This window comes from Vicia villosa, unplaced genomic scaffold, assembly GCF_029867415.1.
Source record: "Vicia villosa cultivar HV-30 ecotype Madison, WI unplaced genomic scaffold, Vvil1.0 ctg.000481F_1_1, whole genome shotgun sequence".
NCBI classification, from domain to species: domain Eukaryota; kingdom Viridiplantae; phylum Streptophyta; class Magnoliopsida; order Fabales; family Fabaceae; genus Vicia; species Vicia villosa.
In genome coordinates this window covers 277277-299770 of record NW_026705234.1, presented here as the reverse complement: position 1 = coordinate 299770, position 22494 = coordinate 277277, and the positions used below count along the sequence as shown (strand labels likewise).

The window sequence follows — 22494 nt, the reverse complement described above, 5'->3', positions numbered from 1 at the left end:
TTTTTGATCCAAAAATGGTATACGGGAAAAATCTATTATTAATCTAAATATTTTTATATAGGAAAAATTTAATATTGATCCAAATATTTTTGTAAATGATACCTAAACAAATAATATTTGTATACGAAAAAAAATCTATTATTTATGTAAAATGGTATATATGATCCAAATATTTTTTATTCAAAAATAGTATACGGGAAAAAATCTACTATTGATCTAAATATTTTTATATACGAAATTTACTATTGATCCAAATATTTTTGTAAATGATACCTAAAAAAATGAAGTTTGTATACGGGAAAAAAATCTATTATTGATCTAAATATTTTTATATACGAGAAATGATATTTATGATCAAATATTTTTGATCCAAAAATGGTATACAGGAAAAAATCTATTATTAATCTAAATATTTTTATATACGAAAATTTAATATTGATCCAAATATTTTTGTAAATGATACCTAAACAAAAATAATATTTGTATACGTATATAAAATCTATTATTTATGAAAAATGATATTTATGATCCAAATATTTTTTATTAAAAAATGGTATACGGGAAAAAATTTACTAATGATCTAAAATTTTTATATACGAAATTTACTGTAACACCTCATACATAACTGACTAGTATATCATGCATGAAACGTTAAAATTGATATTGAGTACATACAAAAGCTATGGATACAAGATGATCCATTTAGATTACAACATGAAATAATAATAATAATTACAAAACATGTGTCTTCAATGGATCTTGCACAGCGGAATGTCAAAACCAACGAGGTCTTCGAGCCAACACCACTTCCAAGTCTCCAGTCCAAACCTGTTACTGACCAAACGCTACTAACTGCACCTGAAAAAAATATAAGTTGATTGGGGTGAGATTACTAAATCTCAGTGAGTCCTCCTATCCTATGGGTCCTCTCGGTTCTACAGGGTACATGCATCAACAAAACCGAATCCACCACTGATCCGGGGTTTATCCTCACATCCGGTACAAGTACGGAGAAAACAAGGAATCATCCACCATAGGACTCATCATATCACAAGTATACAAACACGTATGCCAAAACCCATACCCATGTACGGGGAATCCAGAAGTGGTAACAACCAACTACCAAGGCTGCACGCACACCCTCGGTGGGTTCACCCATGCCTATTTGTCAAGAGACTTGCACAAGCACCCTGCAAGAGTGATTGAATGGGTTCGCACAAGCCTACTTGGCGGCGAGATGACCTTGCCTAAGAGGCGACACCGTCCCATTAACCATCTGTACGCACGTGGTGTTAACAGCAAGTGCAACACGCCGTCTCGACGCATGAGCCCATCCGGGTAGGAACCTAATGATGTAGCCTACATGGCATCACTAGAGATGGTTTACCTGTTATGCGTAGGCTTACTTAGCCGCATAACGCCATCATACCGAGCACGCGAGTGTGTATACAGCAAGTGAGTAAAATGCCTCCAGACCCTCACAAGCACACTGCAACGGTAGTTCAGGTGTGTTAATCATACCAAGAACGCCAATGTATCACGCCTTTGGGAAACGCCCTGAAAGACCCCGCAGGTACATCGCAATGGTATCTTTGGAAACTAGTCCATACACAATGGTGCCTTACCACCTAGTAGTGGCCCACTTCGATTCTAGCATACCACACGCATAACAAGCGTCAATCACACAATACAATCAATCCCGAATGTTTAACCGAAACAACGGGAATTAATGATCATTATCACACAAGGCATCATGCCACAAACAAACAACCATTTCCGAACGTCAATCGAACGGACGGATAAACATAATATGATCATCATAAAGCATATCAATATAATGCATTAATTATTGATCCGCATATTGAGAATCAACACATCCATGATCATTAACATCATTAACATGTTCAATTATAATTTAAACAAGTCTCACACGACTAAGGAGGCGTTCGGTTCTCTATTCGGAACAGAACTGCTCTCGGGGGAATTAGTAATGTAAAATCTCGCCCGACGAGGTTCACTAAGTAGGGTTCCAATATTATTAAATCACACATTCTGGTTTGGGGACCAATTTTATTAGAAAGTACACGTCGCTAGCTTTCCAACGATATAAAGTTTGCGTAATTCCGATACCCGAGCAGAAAGTTACGAATTTCCGAAGTTTGCTGATTTTTTTCCCTCTGCGCCCAGGGTATCCGATTACCCAGAATCCAGTAACCGATTACTGGCCCTAAAACAGCCCAGAATTGCATTTTTAACAGAGTAATCGGTTACCCAAAGACCCGTAACCGAATACCCTGTAGCAGAATCAATTTTCTGCGTTTTAAAAGCTCTAAACCAGTTCCAAACACCCTATAATTGATTCCTTACACTTGTATAAAAGTCCAAACGAAATTGTATCACACAAATGCAATTAGAAACATCAGCATGCAAAGATTAGAGCAAGTGAACAACTTTGCATCATATGAACACATTTAGGAACATCAACATACAAGTTCATGGATTATTCTCACAAAATCCCTAACCCCAATTATAACCCTAACATGCAAATTCCCCAAGCCACTATCTAAGGACTCACCTTGGATTAATAGAGGTTTAGATGGTGTTAATGCAGCCTTTGAACTCCACTCTTGCCCAAAGGTTCACCTTCTTCATCATCAAATTCGCAGCTGCATTCACACACAAACTCAGCATGGATCACTCCACTTCAAACCTGCTTATTTCCCTCAAAACAGAACCCATGAATGCGAAATAGTATATCAAATCGAAGGGAATTTCGTTAGCTATCCAAAACTTCAAGAATTACCTCAATCGGAGCTGTGAGCAGAGAGTTATGGCACTTTTAGTGGAGGCTGTCCATGGGTTGCGAAAATGCAAAGGATGAACATAAGCTCTTCTTTCTCCTCCATGCTCTTAAGCTCTTTTCTCATAAATTCTGATTTTTGTAAGTCTTCCACCAAACATGGCCTTATGTTCACATGCAAGTGATGTTTATGGTCTCTTTTATCCTCCAACTAAGTGGTATTTACCACTTTGCCATCTAGTTCATTTCTAACCAAACTCTTGATTCTAACCATTCTAAATAAAAATCTTTTCTTAGAAATTTCTCAATAATGCTTAGTGTTATATTGACACTAAGTTGTCATAAGGTCTCACTATTTATTCTTGTTTTGAGAAATAGAGATGTTACATTCTTCCCCCCTTAAATAGAATTCGTCCTCGAATTCCTTTTGATCACCACGAAAACCAACCATTGATCTATCCAATCAAGTGAAATAATGTTACTCACCTTCGTCCTTAGATAATCTCATTACTCTGTCCGAGGATCATTCGGTACGAAGAAACATAATCTGTCAATTTACTTGCGTCCCACTATACATGGCCAGAAACTCTAATCCTCATGTAACCCATCTCTGCAGATACTTCATCTTAACACACCCCGGAAAAGATTCTTCCACTGATGTCGATATCCTTCGTTTCATTCTCTGGTGTGTTCACCCTCGTTCAACAAACATTACTGATTCACTCAGCTCGTTGAATTATTTCCCACTTGAGAATTACCGCCACAATGTCACTTCTGCGACAACACTTCAAGTTATTCTCCACTCGAGTCCATACAATGTCATTAGGTGATCTCCAAATTCCTTGGTCTTAACCTCTGGTTCCCAAAGTTTTAGGATGATTGTCCCAAATTTACCTTTACTCATACAACTGAATCTCCTTACTTTAACCCTTACTCCAGTCTAGACATAACAACTGTCATCATAGACCGCGAAGGTGCAATCATCTTGCAACTATAGCCTTGACATTCGAAAACTTTGAACAAGATTCTACTAATAAGACGCGAAATTCAACAACTGACCTGTAACCATTGTACCAGTCTTCATGTACAATCATAGTACACAAGGCATAACCACAAAGAACTTGCGCCAACTGAAAGTCCTCTTTAGCCTTCAGCATTTCGACGGTCTGATACTCAGTCGAACCCTTGTGACTTGCAAGCTAAACTGATGACCTACGAACATTGAACCGCATGCCATCCACAAAAATGTATTCCCAAGTTGGTCCATTGACAACACCTCTCGAGTTTATGGTGGATCCTCGAGAGACTGGAATGAACAAAACACTGTTTCAACAATTTGCCTTAGGAAGATACTTTCATCCCAACATAAAATCCTACAAATAGTCCGTTCGTTCCTACCTCAGACTTATCTGATTCTTCCTTGATCTGTTGCGCTACTCTGATTCCAACAAGTCACACACCTTGAAATCCTCTGAGTCACGTTATATCCATAATTCACTTAGTTTCCATTAATACACAATAATTCCTTATCCATAGTTGTCCAATTACAACACATGCCAGGACTCCATATACATCCATCATCGACTACTACTCTTCAAAGTTGCATACTCTCCAGAATCAAGCTTCTACTTACTCTGCCATTCCATATAGTTCATCTATCACAACTTAGGTACACGTTTCGATCTCAGGACATTGAAACCCAAAAATTCACTGACTTAGAGGTTCGTCCCTGTCACTGATTTCCACAGCGTACAACTGCTATGTTTTTCCCTTCTAACAAGTCTGGTTGCTTAGCCGGTATAATAAACCCTTTAAAACGTACTACAGCTCATGATAACTCTAGCAGTTCTACACAACTTTTACCCAACCATACACCTTCATTCCCTTAGCGTAGTATCACCTCTGATAACTCGTGTGACTTACTGATATAACAATACTCCCATAGCCACACTCCATCCACACAGTCATCTAACGTATGTTCCACCTCTGAATCAGACACTGAACTGACTTCCTCAGCGGTTGCATCCTTCATTGCAGTGCTTCCAACGGTCTGAGTGCAGCCACAATGCAAGAAATTGCACTTTGCACTTTGCACTTCGAACATCTCTCTTATAAACTCCTTAGCAGTACTCAAACCAAAATGTCCATGCTTTACCAAGATTAACACTTCTCCATTCAGAGTATCTAGCAATACCTTACCGGACACATCACACATCGAGCCGATCCAAGATACAATTTGCATATTCCATCACCGGTCGCCAATGGTACATGATAGCCACTCACCATGCTGACCAGGATATCATGGTCGCACATAAGTTTCACTCTAGACACTCATGCAAAATTGCCAACTTAACACTTCATGAAACGAGAACGTCCCCAAGGTACCATCTGACTCTAACTTGCACGAGTACGATCATTCAGAGTCTCTATAAGCATAGTATCGGGTCTTGATCCATCTCACCATCGCCTGTCTAGTTATTCCCCTACTATCGAGCGCGACGTATGGATCCTTATCCCACATACCTTATGAGAGTTTGGATCTGTGTCTCATGAGTGCCAAATCAGAATTCTACCTTGAGCTTCGGATCAGCCTTGTCCCACACACGTCGGAAAAAGGATGACTCACGCATCTTGTGCACGATAGCGATACTGTGGCATTATACCCGTCTGGTAGTACCAACATGGTGGTCCAACTCCTAGGCCATGTACTCAGGTAACCTACCTCAGTGGCGTATAACGATATCCACGCGTATCCTAAAGTCACAACCGACAAGTGTCTGAACAGACCTCCAATAGGTTCATCGTTCCTCAAGTCTTTCGAATCACACTCCTCAGGATGCTAAAACCTAAGAGTGTTACACACCAAGGTTTACTTACTCGGAAAGCCAACACGGCAAGCACGAAAATTTGAAGTTCAACCTCGGATCACCATGCAGTGCGCGTACCCACTCGTCCCACGCATGCATGAGATTCCAAGGATAATTCAGTTCAGATAGGAATACTATGGTTCCTAACAACCAACATAACTGCGATCACCCTACTGACGTTCCGGATAGATCTTAGTCCTTACTCGCCTGAACACTCAACGCCAAGCGTAGTTCTATGGCTTCACTCGGGGTCAGACGAACAACAACTAACAAGAACTTAGGTCACTGCATTTCACGCTTCTACATCATTTCATATTCCATCTAGCGTAGTTCTAGAACTTAAATAAAAATGATAAGAATAGAAATACATGCCCTCTTCCACCGACAAGGTAATCAAGCTTCGCCAATCTTAAGCTACCACACTCGTACATTCCACCAACATCTACTAGGTAACTACTCTCGCTTAGGGTACTTCGAGTTAAATCAAGATCTAATACTTCATCCATCCAATTATTGTCCGTACCAGCGCAATTAGAAAGGTCTAACTCTTCTGTCCGCATTTCCAGAGGCCATTCTGTCCTATCAGCTCATCAGTCGCACTTAACACCGGAAGCATCATCATTACTAAATCCTACTAATTCACAGCTCAACACCTTGGTAGTTCGGGTATTACTCCTTTGCGTAAAACGCTCCTCTTACTTCTGACAACTCCAATATCCCTTCTACTTACATCGTTTAATAAATCCAACTTCCATATACAATTCACCACCCAACCGATCCTTGCTACTTGGGTTCACAATCTTACAGGTATCGAGTCCTCGTGGCGGCTCTGCCGTAATCCTACTGTCTCACACTCAGTCAATGAGTTGATCAAGTTCAACAACTGAATGAGATGTCAGTAAAATCAGGCTGGCAACACACACTTGAGAGGAGGAAAAGGAATCGCTAGTGATGTCTCATGGCTCGGCCGAGAATCGACCTGCTCTGATACCAACTGTAACACCCCATACATAACTGACTAGTATATCATGCATGAAACGTTAAAATTGATATTGAGTACATACAAAAGCTATGGATACAAGATGATCCATTTAGATTACAACATGAAATAATAATAATAATTACAAAACATGTGTCTTCAATGGATCTTGCACAGCGGAATGTCAAAACCAACGAGGTCTTCGAGCCAACACCACTTCCAAGTCTCCAGTCCAAACCTGTTACTGACCAAACGCTACTAACTGCACCTGAAAAAAATATAAGTTGATTGGGGTGAGATTACTAAATCTCAGTGAGTCCTCCTATCCTATGGGTCCTCTCGGTTCTACAGGGTACATGCATCAACAAAACCGAATCCACCACTGATCCGGGGTTTATCCTCACATCCGGTACAAGTACGGAGAAAACAAGGAATCATCCACCATAGGACTCATCATATCACAAGTATACAAACACGTATGCCAAAACCCATACCCATGTACGGGGAATCCAGAAGTGGTAACAACCAACTACCAAGGCTGCACGCACACCCTCGGTGGGTTCACCCATGCCTATTTGTCAAGAGACTTGCACAAGCACCCTGCAAGAGTGATTGAATGGGTTCGCACAAGCCTACTTGGCGGCGAGATGACCTTGCCTAAGAGGCGACACCGTCCCATTAACCATCTGTACGCACGTGGTGTTAACAGCAAGTGCAACACGCCGTCTCGACGCATGAGCCCATCCGGGTAGGAACCTAATGATGTAGCCTACATGGCATCACTAGAGATGGTTTACCTGTTATGCGTAGGCTTACTTAGCCGCATAACGCCATCATACCGAGCACGCGAGTGTGTATACAGCAAGTGAGTAAAATGCCTCCAGACCCTCACAAGCACACTGCAACGGTAGTTCAGGTGTGTTAATCATACCAAGAACGCCAATGTATCACGCCTTTGGGAAACGCCCTGAAAGACCCCGCAGGTACATCGCAATGGTATCTTTGGAAACTAGTCCATACACAATGGTGCCTTACCACCTAGTAGTGGCCCACTTCGATTCTAGCATACCACACGCATAACAAGCGTCAATCACACAATACAATCAATCCCGAATGTTTAACCGAAACAACGGGAATTAATGATCATTATCACACAAGGCATCATGCCACAAACAAACAACCATTTCCGAACGTCAATCGAACGGACGGATAAACATAATATGATCATCATAAAGCATATCAATATAATGCATTAATTATTGATCCGCATATTGAGAATCAACACATCCATGATCATTAACATCATTAACATGTTCAATTATAATTTAAACAAGTCTCACACGACTAAGGAGGCGTTCGGTTCTCTATTCGGAACAGAACTGCTCTCGGGGGAATTAGTAATGTAAAATCTCGCCCGACGAGGTTCACTAAGTAGGGTTCCAATATTATTAAATCACACATTCTGGTTTGGGGACCAATTTTATTAGAAAGTACACGTCGCTAGCTTTCCAACGATATAAAGTTTGCGTAATTCCGATACCCGAGCAGAAAGTTACGAATTTCCGAAGTTTGCTGATTTTTTTCCCTCTGCGCCCAGGGTATCCGATTACCCAGAATCCAGTAACCGATTACTGGCCCTAAAACAGCCCAGAATTGCATTTTTAACAGAGTAATCGGTTACCCAAAGACCCGTAACCGAATACCCTGTAGCAGAATCAATTTTCTGCGTTTTAAAAGCTCTAAACCAGTTCCAAACACCCTATAATTGATTCCTTACACTTGTATAAAAGTCCAAACGAAATTGTATCACACAAATGCAATTAGAAACATCAGCATGCAAAGCTTAGAGCAAGTGAACAACTTTGCATCATATGAACACATTTAGGAACATCAACATACAAGTTCATGGATTATTCTCACAAAATCCCTAACCCCAATTATAACCCTAACATGCAAATTCCCCAAGCCACTATCTAAGGACTCACCTTGGATTAATAGAGGTTTAGATGGTGTTAATGCAGCCTTTGAACTCCACTCTTGCCCAAAGGTTCACCTTCTTCATCATCAAATTCGCAGCTGCATTCACACACAAACTCAGCATGGATCACTCCACTTCAAACCTGCTTATTTCCCTCAAAACAGAACCCATGAATGCGAAATAGTATATCAAATCGAAGGGAATTTCGTTAGCTATCCAAAACTTCAAGAATTACCTCAATCGGAGCTGTGAGCAGAGAGTTATGGCACTTTTAGTGGAGGCTGTCCATGGGTTGCGAAAATGCAAAGGATGAACATAAGCTCTTCTTTCTCCTCCATGCTCTTAAGCTCTTTTCTCATAAATTCTGATTTTTGTAAGTCTTCCACCAAACATGGCCTTATGTTCACATGCAAGTGATGTTTATGGTCTCTTTTATCCTCCAACTAAGTGGTATTTACCACTTTGCCATCTAGTTCATTTCTAACCAAACTCTTGATTCTAACCATTCTAAATAAAAATCTTTTCTTAGAAATTTCTCAATAATGCTTAGTGTTATATTGACACTAAGTTGTCATAAGGTCTCACTATTTATTCTTGTTTTGAGAAATAGAGATGTTACATTTACTATTGATCCAAATATTTTTGTAAATAATACCTAAACAAAAATGAAGTCTATATACGGGAACAAATCTATTATTGATTTAAATATTTTTATATTCGAGAAATTGTATTTATGATCAAATAATTTTTATCTAAAAAAGGTATATGTGAAAAAATCTATTATTGATTTAAATATTTTTATATACGAAATAATCAATTAGTTATCTAAATATTTTGTTTCTTTTTTAACATTTTATTAAAAATAAATGATGTATTCAAATGCGTGTAACAGAACAGAACCCGTGCGTATGCACAGGTTTGTTACTAGTTTAAAACATATTTATACTGAGTATCTTAAAAAATATCAGTACAGAATATATTTTTAGATATTTTAAATTCACAATTCACAAAATATATGTTTTTGATTCTCTACTCTCTATTTATCTTTCTTTTATATAATAATAATAATAATAATAATAATAATAATACTAATAATAATAATAATAATAATAATAATAATAATAATAATAATAATAATAAAATAATTGTAATTAATTTTTATTTATAAAATAATTTTGTTACCTACATTTAATTAAATCAGATCGTACCTTAATCTTCTAAATCAAATCTTTTAAATCAAATCTTTTAAATCAGATTTTGTTTATATTATAATATTTTAGGAAAAGTGAAAGCTTAAAACTGGCCGCCGGTGCTCTATTCTGTATAATCGTGTTCTTGGGTTAAATTCTATTGTCAATTCTGTTGAAGGTCGAATTGAAAGGGGGCAATGATTATAATGAGAGAGGCCTTTAGTAGGAAATACCAATTCCAATTCCATCGAAGGCTCCTCTTCATCTTTCCGTCCCTTCAAATTGAATTGAGTTTTTTCCTACTTCTTTCCAAATTTACACTTGATATGAGCCCCGAAACTTTATGAATTCTTGATTCTTACGAAATTTGTTTTTTCTTTAAGATCTCTTGTCGTTTTTTTGCACTTATTTGATTTTTGGATGCATGTTGTTTTCTCGTTGAAGAATCGGTGCATATATAAAAATCTTGATTAACATGTTTTCAGAAATTTGGTGATTTTGTTGTAATTGAGCAGCGGTCAGGCAACCGTAGGGATGGAATCCACAGATGCTTAGTTTTTTTCTACTGTGATAGATCTTTCAAAATGTACACTTGATATGAGCTCCGTAACTTTTCATTTTCTTTACGAATGTTGATTTTTTTGAAATTTGTTTTTGCTATCAGTCTTGATTCGAAACTATGCATTGACGGATAAATGTGTGTACCTGGTATTGGTATTGGTGGGCTATCGGACTTGATTCGAAACTATGCGTTGGCGGATAAATGTGTGTAACTGGTATTGGTATTGGTGGGCTATTGGTCTTGATTCGAAACTATGCGTTGGCGGATAAATGTGTGTACCTGACATTGGTATTGGTGGGCTATCGGTCTTGATTCGAAACTATGTGTTGGCGGATAAATGTGTGTACCTGGTATTGATATTGGTGGGCTATCGGTCTTGATTAGAAACTATGCGTTGACGGATAAATGTGTATACCTAGTTTTGGTATTGGTGGGCTATCGGTCTTGATTCAAAACTATGCGTTGGCGGATAAATGTGTGTACCTGGTATTGGTATTCGTGGGCTATCGGTCTTGATTCGAAACTATGCGTTGGCGGATAAATGTGTGTACCTGGTATTGGTATTTGTGGGCTATCGGTGTTGATTCGAAACTATGCGCTGGCGGATAAAAGTGTGTAATGGTATTGGTATTGGTATTGGTGGGCTATTGGTCTTGATTCGAAACTATGCGTTGGCGGATAAATGTGTGTACGTGACATTGGTATTGGTGGGCTATCGGTCTTGATTCGAAACTATGTGTTGGCGGATAAATGTGTGTACCTGGTATTGATATTGGTGGGCTATCGGTCATGATTAGAAACTATGCGTTGACGGATAAATGTGTATACCTGGTATTGGTATTTGTGGGCTATCGGTCTTGATTCGAAACTACGCGTTGGCGGATAAAAGTGTGTACCTGGTATTGGTATTGGTGGGCTATCGGTCTTGATTCGAAACTATGCGTTGGTGGTTTAAGCTGACTGCAGCAGTATTGCTTTGAAGCATAGCTGTCCTGCGCTGGCTCGCATAATGGTTTTTATGCAGCTGTGTACTTGTCAATAGCATGGGATAATTTTGGTGTTACAGTGGGAAATCTTGGCACATTTGGAGCGATTCACCGCTAGAATCGATAACGCCAGAGTATTTTCTAGGATAGCCAGCATAATTTGATTCATTTCCAAGGGATCCTAAAGAATTAAAGTGATCTCTTGTACAGAAAGATGTTGCACGGCAGTTTTGGAACTACTATTATTGTCGAGCTGGATAAAACTAAAGATAAAGGCATTGTTTATTTCCAGCTTCTATTCAGAGGCTGGATGGTCAAGAACTGTGTTGGTCTTGGAATATCAGTCCTGGCACATTATGCTAACTACCGATTAAGAGGTTTTGCTGCATTAAAGTGATACTGTTTTGCTGGTTTTAGTCTAGGTAGTGTCTGCCTCTTGAAGTTGAGTTTTTTTTTATTCTATAGTTTGGTTTGCTTTAATGCCTTTATGGCTGACTCTATTTTTGTTCTGTATTGGCATATCTTATGCCATGGATATATTTTAATTATAAATAAATGACTTTTTTGGCTTTTTAAAATTTTGTTTACTTCATTGTCACCATTTTTATTCTTTTAATTTGATGAAAGAAGTGCTTCAAATATAATAGTCAATAGTGAGAAAGATTGCAGGTTAAGCATTGGTCCTAGAAATTGGTTAAATTGTGTGATTATGGAAATAAAGATTGCTTGATTTAAAAGATTCAGCATAAAGTGTAAGCGAAGTTGAATGGACTGAGAAAAGAAGTGGGTGAAAAAGCATATAATGCAGTGGTGGCAGCTTTGACAGAGACGATATGTAACCTTTGAATTATGGAATTACCAAACTGGTATTGGGGGGCTATCGGTCTTGATTCGAAACTATGCGTTCGCGGATAAATGGTTGTACCTGGTATTGGTGGGCTATCAGTCTTGATTCGAAACTATGTGTTGGTGGATAAATATGTGTACCTAGTATTGGTATTGGCGGGCTATCGGTCTTGATTCAAAACTATGCATTGGCGGATACATATGTGTACCTGGTATTGGTGGGCTACCAGTCTTGATTCGGAAATATGCGTTGGCGGATAAATGTGTACCTGATATCGGTATTGGTGGGCTATCGGTCTTGATTCAAAATTTACATTTGATATGAGCCCTGAAGCTTTTCATATTCTTTACGAAATCTTGATTTTTATGAAATTTGTTTTTTCTTTTAGATCTGTATTTGTGTTTTTGCACTGACTTGATTTTGGATGGGGAAACATATGCATCTTGTTTTCTCGTTGAATAATCGGTGCGTATATAAAAAGCTTGATCACAACGACTGCTTGTTTATGATGTTTTCAGAAATTTGGTGGATTTGTTGTGATTGGGCTGCGGCCAAACAACCGTAGGAATGGAATCCATAGATACTGAGTTTTTTTGTCTCATCCTTCTACTACATCCATCTCACATTTTCTTATCTTCAGCTTAAATTTAACTGTTCAATTTTCTGTAGTTTTTTTAAACCTAAATTTTTGGGGTTTTATAATAAGTAGAAAACATTAGTTTGCAAATGTTAACCGAGTTTGAATCTATCTTCAAACAGGTCTTTTGGACGAAGTCCTCTTGGTTAAATGGGAGTAGAATATCAGATTTGAGAGGAGACAAGTGAAACAGTTCATGGTGGTGGAAAGAGTAATCCATAACTTTTGGGCATTGGTGGCATGTATCTGCAGAACAATATTTTATTAAAACAGAGTTATATGTCCAAGTTCTTTGAAAATAAGCCTCATTCTAATGCTCATTGAACAAAGTTTGAAGTTGTTTGGTTCACAAAAAAAATATCATTGTACGAGTTTAAAAAAAAAATTAAAAAATAGTGTCATGATTCAGTAATAAAGAAATTAAAATGCATACAGATATTAGATTGGTATATGAAAAAAATCATAAATTTCACTCACAATTGAATAATCAGAAAAATGAAGTACAACAACTATAGTACATGGTATCCGATAAATGTGTGTACTTGGTATTAGTGGGCTATCTGTCTTGATTTGAAACTATGTGTTGGCGAATAAATGTGTATACCAGGTAATTGTATTGGTGGGCTATCAGTCTTGATTCGAAATTATGCGTAGGCGGATAAACGTGTGTTCCTGGTATTGGTGGGCTATCGGTCTTGAATCGAAACTATGTGTTGACGGATAAATGGGTGTGTACCTCGTGTTGGTATTGGTGGGCTATCGGTCTTGATTCGAAACTATGCGTTGGCGGATAAATATGTGTACCCGGTATTGGTATTGGTGGGCTATCGGTCTTGATTCGGAACTATGCGTTGGCGGATAAATATGTGTACCCGGTATTGGTATTGGTGGGCTATCGGTCTTGATTCGAAACTATGCGTTGGCGGATAAATGTGTGTACCTAGTATTGGTATTGGTGGGCTATCGGTCTTGATTCAAAACTATGCGTTGACAGATAAATGTGGTGTACCTTGTGTTGGTATTGGTGGGCTATCGGTCTTGATTCAAAACTATGCGTTGGCGGATAAATGTGTATACCCAGTATTGGTATTGGTATTGGTATTGGTATTGGTATTGGTATTGGTATTGGTATTGGTATTGGTATAGGTATTGGTGGGCTATCGGTCTTGATCCGAAACTATGCGTTGGCGGATAAAAGTGTGTACCTCGTATTGGTATTGGTGGGTTATCGGTCTTGATTCGAAACTATGCGTTGGCGGATAAATATGTGTACTTGGTATTGGTATTGGTATTGGTGGGCTATTGGGAATTGGCTCGTAATTTCCATAATATTTCAATGAGAGTAGTTGGTATACTGGAAATCATATCTCACAATTTTTATGGTGTGCTATGTTTTCATGCATATGGTATATTGTTAGTAATTGGCTCGGAATTTCCACGATATTTCATAGAGAGTTGTTGGTATACTGGAAATCATATCTCACCATTTTTATGGTGTGCTATTTTTTCATGCATATGGTATATTGTTAGTAATTGGCTTGGAATTTCCACGATATCTCAAAGAGAGTATTTGGTATACTGGAAATCATATCTCACCATTTTTATTGTGTCTTATTTTTTCATGCATATGGTATATTGTTAGTAATTGGCTCGGAATTTTCACAATGAAAAAGTATTCAAACAACAAGGATGTCTTAGAGGAACAAAAAGAATTGGATCAACTGCTTTAGGATGGAAACAGTTTTTAATGATCACAAAAAGCTTAAATCGAAACTGGAATTTGCAAAAAGTGAGCTTGAATTGCGGAGAATTGCTTTGGAAAAACGTGAAGCCCATAATGAAAGTGAAAGAATAAAGTTGACATTGAGCCATTCCTTGAACCTATGAAGCAAAGATATAATGAGGAGGAAGCCGAAGATAAAACTACAGAACTATGTTCATTGTGGGAAGAGTATCTAAAAGACCCAGATTGGCATCCGTTTAAAGTTGTCATGATTGACAGGAAAGAAAGAGTATGTTTCTGTTAAACATGGTTCTCTTTTTATATATTTGGCCTTTTGAACCTATAATTCTGTCACTTTTTGTCATCTGAGGGACTTACTGGTGTCGAGCCCTATTTGGAAATGTCATAGGGGGTCAATAGGGGAAAGAACGAATAGACAACCAAGAATTAAATATGAGTATAGAAGTAGGGGTTTCAATCCGGTTCGAGTCAATCCTTTATGGAATTACAAAGGTCTCTCTGGAACTGTTCTTGTGGAATTCAATAAAAACTGGCCTGGCTTAGATAATGCACTTGCATTTTAAAAAGTGTATGCGTTAGAACATCTTGGGAAAAAGGATTGGTTTGTTAATATCGGGCCGAAGACGGGTCTTTTTGGATGGGTTGCCCAAGCAGATGATTACAATGTGAATAACATCATCGGTGAACATCTGTGAAAGATGGCTGATGTTAAAACTATACCGGAACTAATGGAAGAAGAGGCTCGAAGGCAAGATAAACTCGTGTCCAATTTGACCAACATTATTCAAGTTAAAAACAAGCACTTATTTGAGATTGAAGCAAGATGCACCGAGACTACGGCGAAAATGAATTCTGCCATGACAGAAAAAGATTTACTCATTCAATCTTATAATGAAGGTAGATAGTATATGTTGTGGTTGTGGGTGTTTAGTTTTTCATGTTTCTGATTTGCGACTGGTGCTTTGGTTACACATACAACTGCCAGTGTGGTGGTGCCAAATATTGCTAGAATCATTGCAATGATTGCACCCTAAAATATGGCATAGTCTAATTGATTTCGGATGAATATTATGCTTGAACTTTGTTTTAAAATTTTAAGAATTGATTATTTAGAGATGAAGAAAGTACACGCAAGTGCTAAGGATCACTTCCAACGGATTTTTAATGATCACGAAAAGCTTAAATCGCCACTAGAATCTCAGAAAAGTGAGCTTGAATTGCGGAGAATTGCTTTGGAAAAACGTGAAGCACATAATGAAAGTGAAAGAAAAAAGTTGGCTGAGGAGGTATAGTGTTTTTATTTTGCTCCATCCCCTATGATTGGGATTCAAGAAAAATTTATATTTGATGGAGCAACTTTTTTGTGTACGGTATTGATTATTATTCATATGTTTTTTTTGACAAATGTTTGTCCACATGATTGGCACTTAGATGTGTTAGTGCTTTCAATGAAGGATTTATCAACCAAGCTTAATCAATATCCACTTTGCTTATCATGTTTAAAATCATGGAATGATTGGTTGGGAGTTTATTTTCCGTTGAATCTTCAGATAGTTAATTATGAAAATATTGGAAATATGATAAACCTGGTAATTGTTCGAGTAGTACCTCATTGAAGGTTGTGAATCCAGAACAAGTTAGTGTTTGGATTGCAGGTGTATTTACTTTAAAAGGGAAAGTAGCTCATGATTGAATTCTTATTGGAACCTTATAATCTTTGTATAGACTAATTGTACACTTCGACTGAGTGTGTCTCTGATCTTAATCTTGGTAGTGCTCCCTTACTTGTTACTTAAGTCCCTGGTGATGTGGGAGAGGATAGTACCAATATTTAACAGTAATTGTTGACTCTAATTAAAATGGTGAACTCCAATGTGTGGTTATATTCTATGCTCTTAATGATATGAAATTATGTTCTTACTGTGTCTGCGAAGTCATTTAAATAATATTTTGCTTCAGAAGCTTGTGTAGAAGGCTTTGTTTAACTCTGCTGGCATTTATTGTTATGCAGAATACAACGAAAAATAGCTCTCTTCACTTCTTCAGATGGCTTCAATAGAGCAACTGAAAGCAGATCGAAATGTTTTGAAACTGGCTGAAGATCAAAACGTCAGTACTGCCTTTCTATTAGTTTTGTTAATGATCATTAGTGTGCTTGTCAGGTTCAGAGTAACGTAGTATTTATGCTATTTGAATGTCTATTATACAGAAACAAAAAGAACTCCATGCTAAAATCATCCAGATTGAAAAACAATTGGATATGAAACAAAAGCTGGAATTATACCGAGATTAATGAATATAATCCTAGTGGGCGATATGTAACCTCCGAATTATGGAACTACAAAACTGGAAAAAGAGCAACTTTAAAGGAAGGAGTACAATTTTTGTTGAACACATGGAAATGCAAGAAAGGAATGTTGCGAAGGTTTGTATACAACTTTGTTACTCTATATTCATGTTACTGAAATTTACTTAAAACTGGTGGAAAAAAAGAAAAGAAATCTATGACCAATTGTTGTGTCTTACCCCTTTCCATATGAATACTGCTACTGTTTTAATAACAATTTCATGTTACAATGGATGGTTGATGTTGATGGCGCAGCTATAATAACTTATGCATGGCAGCTGGTTTGCACTCATCCATATTTGTAGAGCTGTGAACTCATGGTTAATGTATGTTTTAGTGATCTATGGTTATGTTAAACTAGTTAGTTTCACTATTTTCACTAGACAGATGGTAATTTTCAAGACTCAAAACTGCTTTTGCTCTTAGAGTGACAGTCTTTGGTATTATCTCTAGCTTGGAAGACACATATTTTTATGTGAAACTTGTATGACAATATATTACTAGCCTTTTAATTATCAAGTTTCTTTCTTCTTCTTCTCTTTGACCGATGAAGTGAGGGTCTAAAAACAACCCACCGGATCAAAAAGCAAGCAAGATGTTACTTTCTATGAGTAAAGAGCATTTTGGTAAGATTTTAGTGTGTGTGTGTGTTGAATAAATCGTCGTGTATCCCAAGGCTTTGTTATACTGTTAAGACAAAAAATTGGTAGTGAATCTATGAATTAGTCAAAATTGTTTAATTAGTGAATCTCTTGGTCTATCAGCGCTATGCCTCACCCCGTTTCAAGGTCTGCCAAACCCATTGCATTTGTAAGGCACTCTAATCTGTTTTAGCTCGGTTTGAATCAGTGGCCTCTATTTTAGGGATGTTATTTGTTATTTCACCTTTCATTTGTTGGCACTGTTATATTCAATTTATGTCTAAGATGTGTTCATAATCCCTAGGGAATGAGACTAACAAGTATGGATCTATTGTTAAGAGTCTCATTTTCTCTGTAATCCCGGGTTATCGTTATAACATTCAAGAAACTCAACTATTGAAACTATTTAAATTGGCCAGTTGAGTAAACATGAGGTTTCTTAGACAAATTCTCAAGTCATCTCACTAAGAAGTCAAAAGAAACTCAAAAGAGTTATGTGTTGAATGAGAGAGCAAGTGGACTGTTAATTAGTCTCTTATATGATAATATAATCCATTTAGTCTTTTCTATTGGTTTGATTAGCACTCTATACAACATGCTATAATATTTGAAAAAAATACAAAATGCTATAATATTTGACAAAAAAAGACAATGTATATTCTAGTGATATACTGATATTCAACACCTTTATGATGTTTTTTATTAAGAAATTAGAGAACGTCTACATAATTTATGTCTTTTGCAACAGATTTGGTCATAATATTGATTATAAGCATTATCGTGTTGGCTTGAGTGCCTTCTTCATTGGGCCTTGTGGCAGCTTCGTAAACAGGAGCTAAGGCATAAGATCTAAGAATACTGCCATCAAAGCTTAAAACTTCAGTTCTACATCGTTGTCGATTTGCAAGTTTTAACCTTTGATGCTCACTTGATGCCCCTGAAATGGGAGAGGAAGGGTCCACAAGTGGATTCCATCTTCAACTAGCATAGTTCATAAGCTGCCGTGAGGATTCCTTAAATTGTTCCTTCTGGTAAAGTACCTTAGCAGCAGGCCCTGTTGCTTGGTACTCTGAAGAAATGTCATGTAATTTTCTCCTTGAGCTTTGCATTGCATGACGGTGTTCACCAAATGATCCAGATTGAAACAATTCACATGACACCACCCTTCTACATATATCATTACACGACGTTGGGCTAAATAATGGCATCCCAAACTCGACACTCAACGGAACCCAATCATATTTTTCATCAGGTCAAAACTGGCCAGGCTCTATCATTAAACAATCTAAGTAAGCGAATGTATCCAACTGTCCATAGTTCCGTCGTGTCTGCCAAATCGCTCAATAGAGACTTCACCTTTGAACTTTCTTCTTCGGAAATTCCCAACTCTTTTCCAACAGGAGCAATTGAGCCATCGGCGTTCTTTAAGGGCAAAGCGATATCCATAGTAATCAATTTTCCAGATTTGTCAAGATCAAACTTATTGAGAGGTAGCACCAGTACGGCTGAATGCTTAAGAAGTGAATTTAAACAATGCAAAAGTATACTTCCCTTCACTAAACTTCCTTCAAGCTTCCCTCCTAACCCTCCTACTGTGGAACCATCCCAAGACCATACGAGAGCTTTCTCACAGCCAGCCAATGGAGCAGGAAGCGAGCGCAGACACTGTCCTTTCATCAGAACAACTGACAGAGGCCCACTTGTTACAGTTGAATATAGTACCAATTTCATCCAAGGACTCATAGAAGAATACGAGGGAGGACCAAAATGAACAGGACCCCCAGGTCCAGGAAGAACTGATGAATGAGGAAGAGGCAATATGGACACAACTATATCATAGTCACGAAGAAACAATCGATGGTTGTTGGTGAAAGAGAAGCCAAGCTTTCACTACGGAGAATATCTACACGGTATTTTTTTTCCTCTTAGCATTTATGTTCCAATATTTGACCCTTCAACCATTAGATTCTCGTTATTTTGGAGATTTTCATCATTACTGGAATCCAGTATGTCATTGCCATCACCTTCCAATGTAATAGAACTGGTTCCATTACTAGGAAAACCTTCGTAGGAAACAGAAGCCTCAGCAGACTTCTCCAAATCTAAACTCAATAAATCATAGTCTCCTAATTTCTCAGACAAGGATTTTTCAGCTGTTTGAGAGCTTGGTTCATCATTGCTTGGAGTAGCCATATTCATCTTATCAAGTCCTTCCTCAACTTTCACATCAGAAGCAACTCCGCCTGATTGTAGACATTCTAATACACATCGTAGGCTGAATGCGTGATTGGCAAATTCCTGCAGTTCTCCCTCAAATTTTGCACCTTCCAGAGTGCTTAGATCCTTGCAAAGATCAGAAATGTCGGCATGACCTAATTTACCCGATTCATAAAGCGTAACAGCATGAGATTTCAGACCTGGTGAAACAGAACCCATCATAAGATAGGATGTTATATTGGCATCAACTATGAAGGCAACACGCGTATAGGCCGAACGAGGACCATGGTTGCTTGAACCCGAAGCATCCGCTTGAATATCATTATCAATATGGATATTGTCAAAACCATGACTAGCAAGAGAAACTTCTTCATCACTAAATGCACTTCTTGGAGACCTGGGTATACTTGTATCTTGAAGAATAGAAGATGGATCAATGACTTTTGTTGCCCGTCCCAATTGACATACAAATGATGCAGCAGCCTGCAGTTGTGACAAGTCAGACTGTAGGGCTGTTGCCAACTCAGCAACAGATGCATTTTCATTTGAAACAACACAAACTGCATACAGTAACTCTTCAATAGAATCTTCATAAGACTGCTCCCTGTTGGATACAAAACCTTCAAGCCTTGAAACTTTGAACTGATCCTCAGGATACACTGGAACATCAAAATAGATCAATCCGCGTCTATAGAGACCCTTTATAACTTCAGGATCAAACAGGATAAATGAATTTGTATCCACTAGTGATAATGGAAGATAATATGAATTGAGATACACTAAATACAATATGGTATATGATTACGTGTACAGTTTAAGGCTTCACGTGCTTCATCATCGACAAGAATTACTCACATTGCTAGTTCTACCATTTCGTTATTCCAGCCCTCGTTTGCTAGCCCTTGGGTTTAGACTTTAAAGTTTTTGAACATGTTTATATTAATTCGTCTCTATTATATAAAAAAAATTCAACCTAACCTCACACATCACATTATAGTTTGAGACAGGTAAAAACAAAAGTCAATGATATTCGTCAAGTAATTTCTCTTTCATGTTTATCTCTTAATTTTGTTTGTTTTCAATTGTCCATTTAATTTAATTTATGTTAGTCATTTAACTTGAAGCCAAAATTGGTACGTAGCTTTCACTTCATGCTATGATTCACACGGACTTTATTATATCCAAATTTCATCTACGATTGTTTTCACTTCTATTAGGTTATCCAAATTTTAAAAAGTTTAAAGTTATCGTTCTTCACTTGTCTTAGTTGCATCTTTTAGATTGTAAATCCTGATAGTATAGAAACGGTTCAATTTTCTTTCCTTAATAGTACTCAATAATAAACTAATCATCTTTTTTTATGTCATTCATTTCGATTTTCTTTCCTTAATATTACTCAATAATAAACTAATCCTCTTTTTGATATCATTCATTTTGATGTATGGAAACTAAGTAAAGTCACTTCAATTATAAGACACATATGTTTGTAGTTTTTATTGGTGAATTTTCAAGTTGTATGTGGGTCTATCTACTAAAGGATATTCATAACTATTAGACGTATTTCTAAATTTCATGAAGGAAATTTAAAATTAGTTGGGTTGTTTTATTCATATTTTGTGTACTGATATTTATTTGAACGTTGAATTCAAATGTTCAGTGGTATTTGTTGCACCCCAAAATTTGCCCTCTTTCTCCGTGCTATAAGTTATGGATGGCGTTTATTTCGTCGTTCAACAATCAAAGAAAAACAATAAAGAGTTCCCGTTCATGGTGTTGGAGTTTGTTAAATGTTCACTAGAAGAGATTAATTGGATTTCATGGTCATGTTCCCTTTCTATGCTCCAGGTATCAGTTTAATCCTAATTCTTACTCATTCTCAACGAATCCTCGGGTAACTATGGTTGCATTAAAGCATTGAGTAAAGAAAGACTTCGTCAAGACAAAAGGTTTATGGTCCGAAGTGCAAAGATCAAGTCATGATGCAAGAATGACGATGGTAGACTCATTTTGTGATCAAAGTACTATAGTTACCTCTACTAGTTGTTGTTGGTCTTGCAAGTTGATTTGGATTGAATTGAGAAGCAAATTCATTCATGTTGTTTTGTTTGGTATAAAAAATAGTTCACCATATTTCACTTCAATATCCATCAAAACCCATTACAAAACATATACACAAAGCTCATAAACCAAATCCAAATATCACAAATAAAATTCTCAACAAATGTCCATTACACCATTCAAAGGTCCAAGTTCACTTCATTACAAAAATTACAACAAAAAACCCACAAGTCCAATTCATTACATATCCATTCACAAATTCAGACAAAATTTCAGAAAATTACACAAAGTTTTTGGCCTCATATTCTATCCTATGATTAAACCAACAATCCTGCAATTCACCAACTAAAAACCGACTTGCTGCAGAATAAACGCATCAAAATCGGTTTGACATAATACCTGCGCTGCAACACCAGAAAAATCAATATGTGAATAAACTGAGCCGATTCGGTTCGCAAAAAAAAAACTCTTTAACAGATGGAACCGTAATAGAATTCAGCATCATAACAAAGGATAAAATAGATTGGTTCAGAAAAGAAAGGGAGGAGGGATTCACAAACAATGAGGACACTCTTCAATTCTCTCTTTCTCTCGATTCAGCCTCATAACAGAAAATGGGAGAAAAATTCATAACAGAATTG

General features: G+C 37.3%; 1 protein-coding gene, 2 long non-coding RNA genes and 1 pseudogene across 3 annotated transcripts; 1 reads left to right on the top strand and 3 right to left on the bottom strand.

The window, feature by feature from the left end:
* Nucleotides 1–647: 647 nt before the first annotated feature.
* LOC131628802 (uncharacterized) lies at nt 648–5686 on the bottom strand. Its single transcript, XR_009291898.1, has 3 exons — nt 2804–5686; nt 2576–2710; nt 648–858 (listed from the first exon to the last, which is right to left on the bottom strand). It is a non-coding gene; the product is annotated as an uncharacterized LOC131628802 (long non-coding RNA).
* Nucleotides 5687–5868: 182 nt separating this feature from the next.
* Nucleotides 5869–9110, bottom strand: LOC131628801 (uncharacterized). Its single transcript, XR_009291897.1, has 3 exons — nt 8860–9110; nt 8632–8766; nt 5869–6914 (listed from the first exon to the last, which is right to left on the bottom strand). It is a non-coding gene; the product is annotated as an uncharacterized LOC131628801 (long non-coding RNA).
* Nucleotides 9111–13913: 4803 nt separating this feature from the next.
* LOC131628811 (protein INVOLVED IN DE NOVO 2-like) lies at nt 13914–17262 on the top strand. The gene is made up of 6 exons (XM_058899625.1): nt 13914–14060; nt 14736–14858; nt 15289–15487; nt 15704–15876; nt 16637–16752; nt 16863–17262. The coding sequence occupies exons 1-6, from the start codon at nt 13914–13916 to the stop codon at nt 17053–17055; spliced, it is 951 nt and encodes a 316-aa protein (XP_058755608.1). The 3' UTR covers nt 17056–17262.
* A 1026-nt stretch (nt 17263–18288) lies between these two features.
* On the bottom strand, nt 18289–21890 carry LOC131628810 (uncharacterized; annotated as a pseudogene).
* Between the last annotated feature and the right edge of the window lie 604 nt (nt 21891–22494).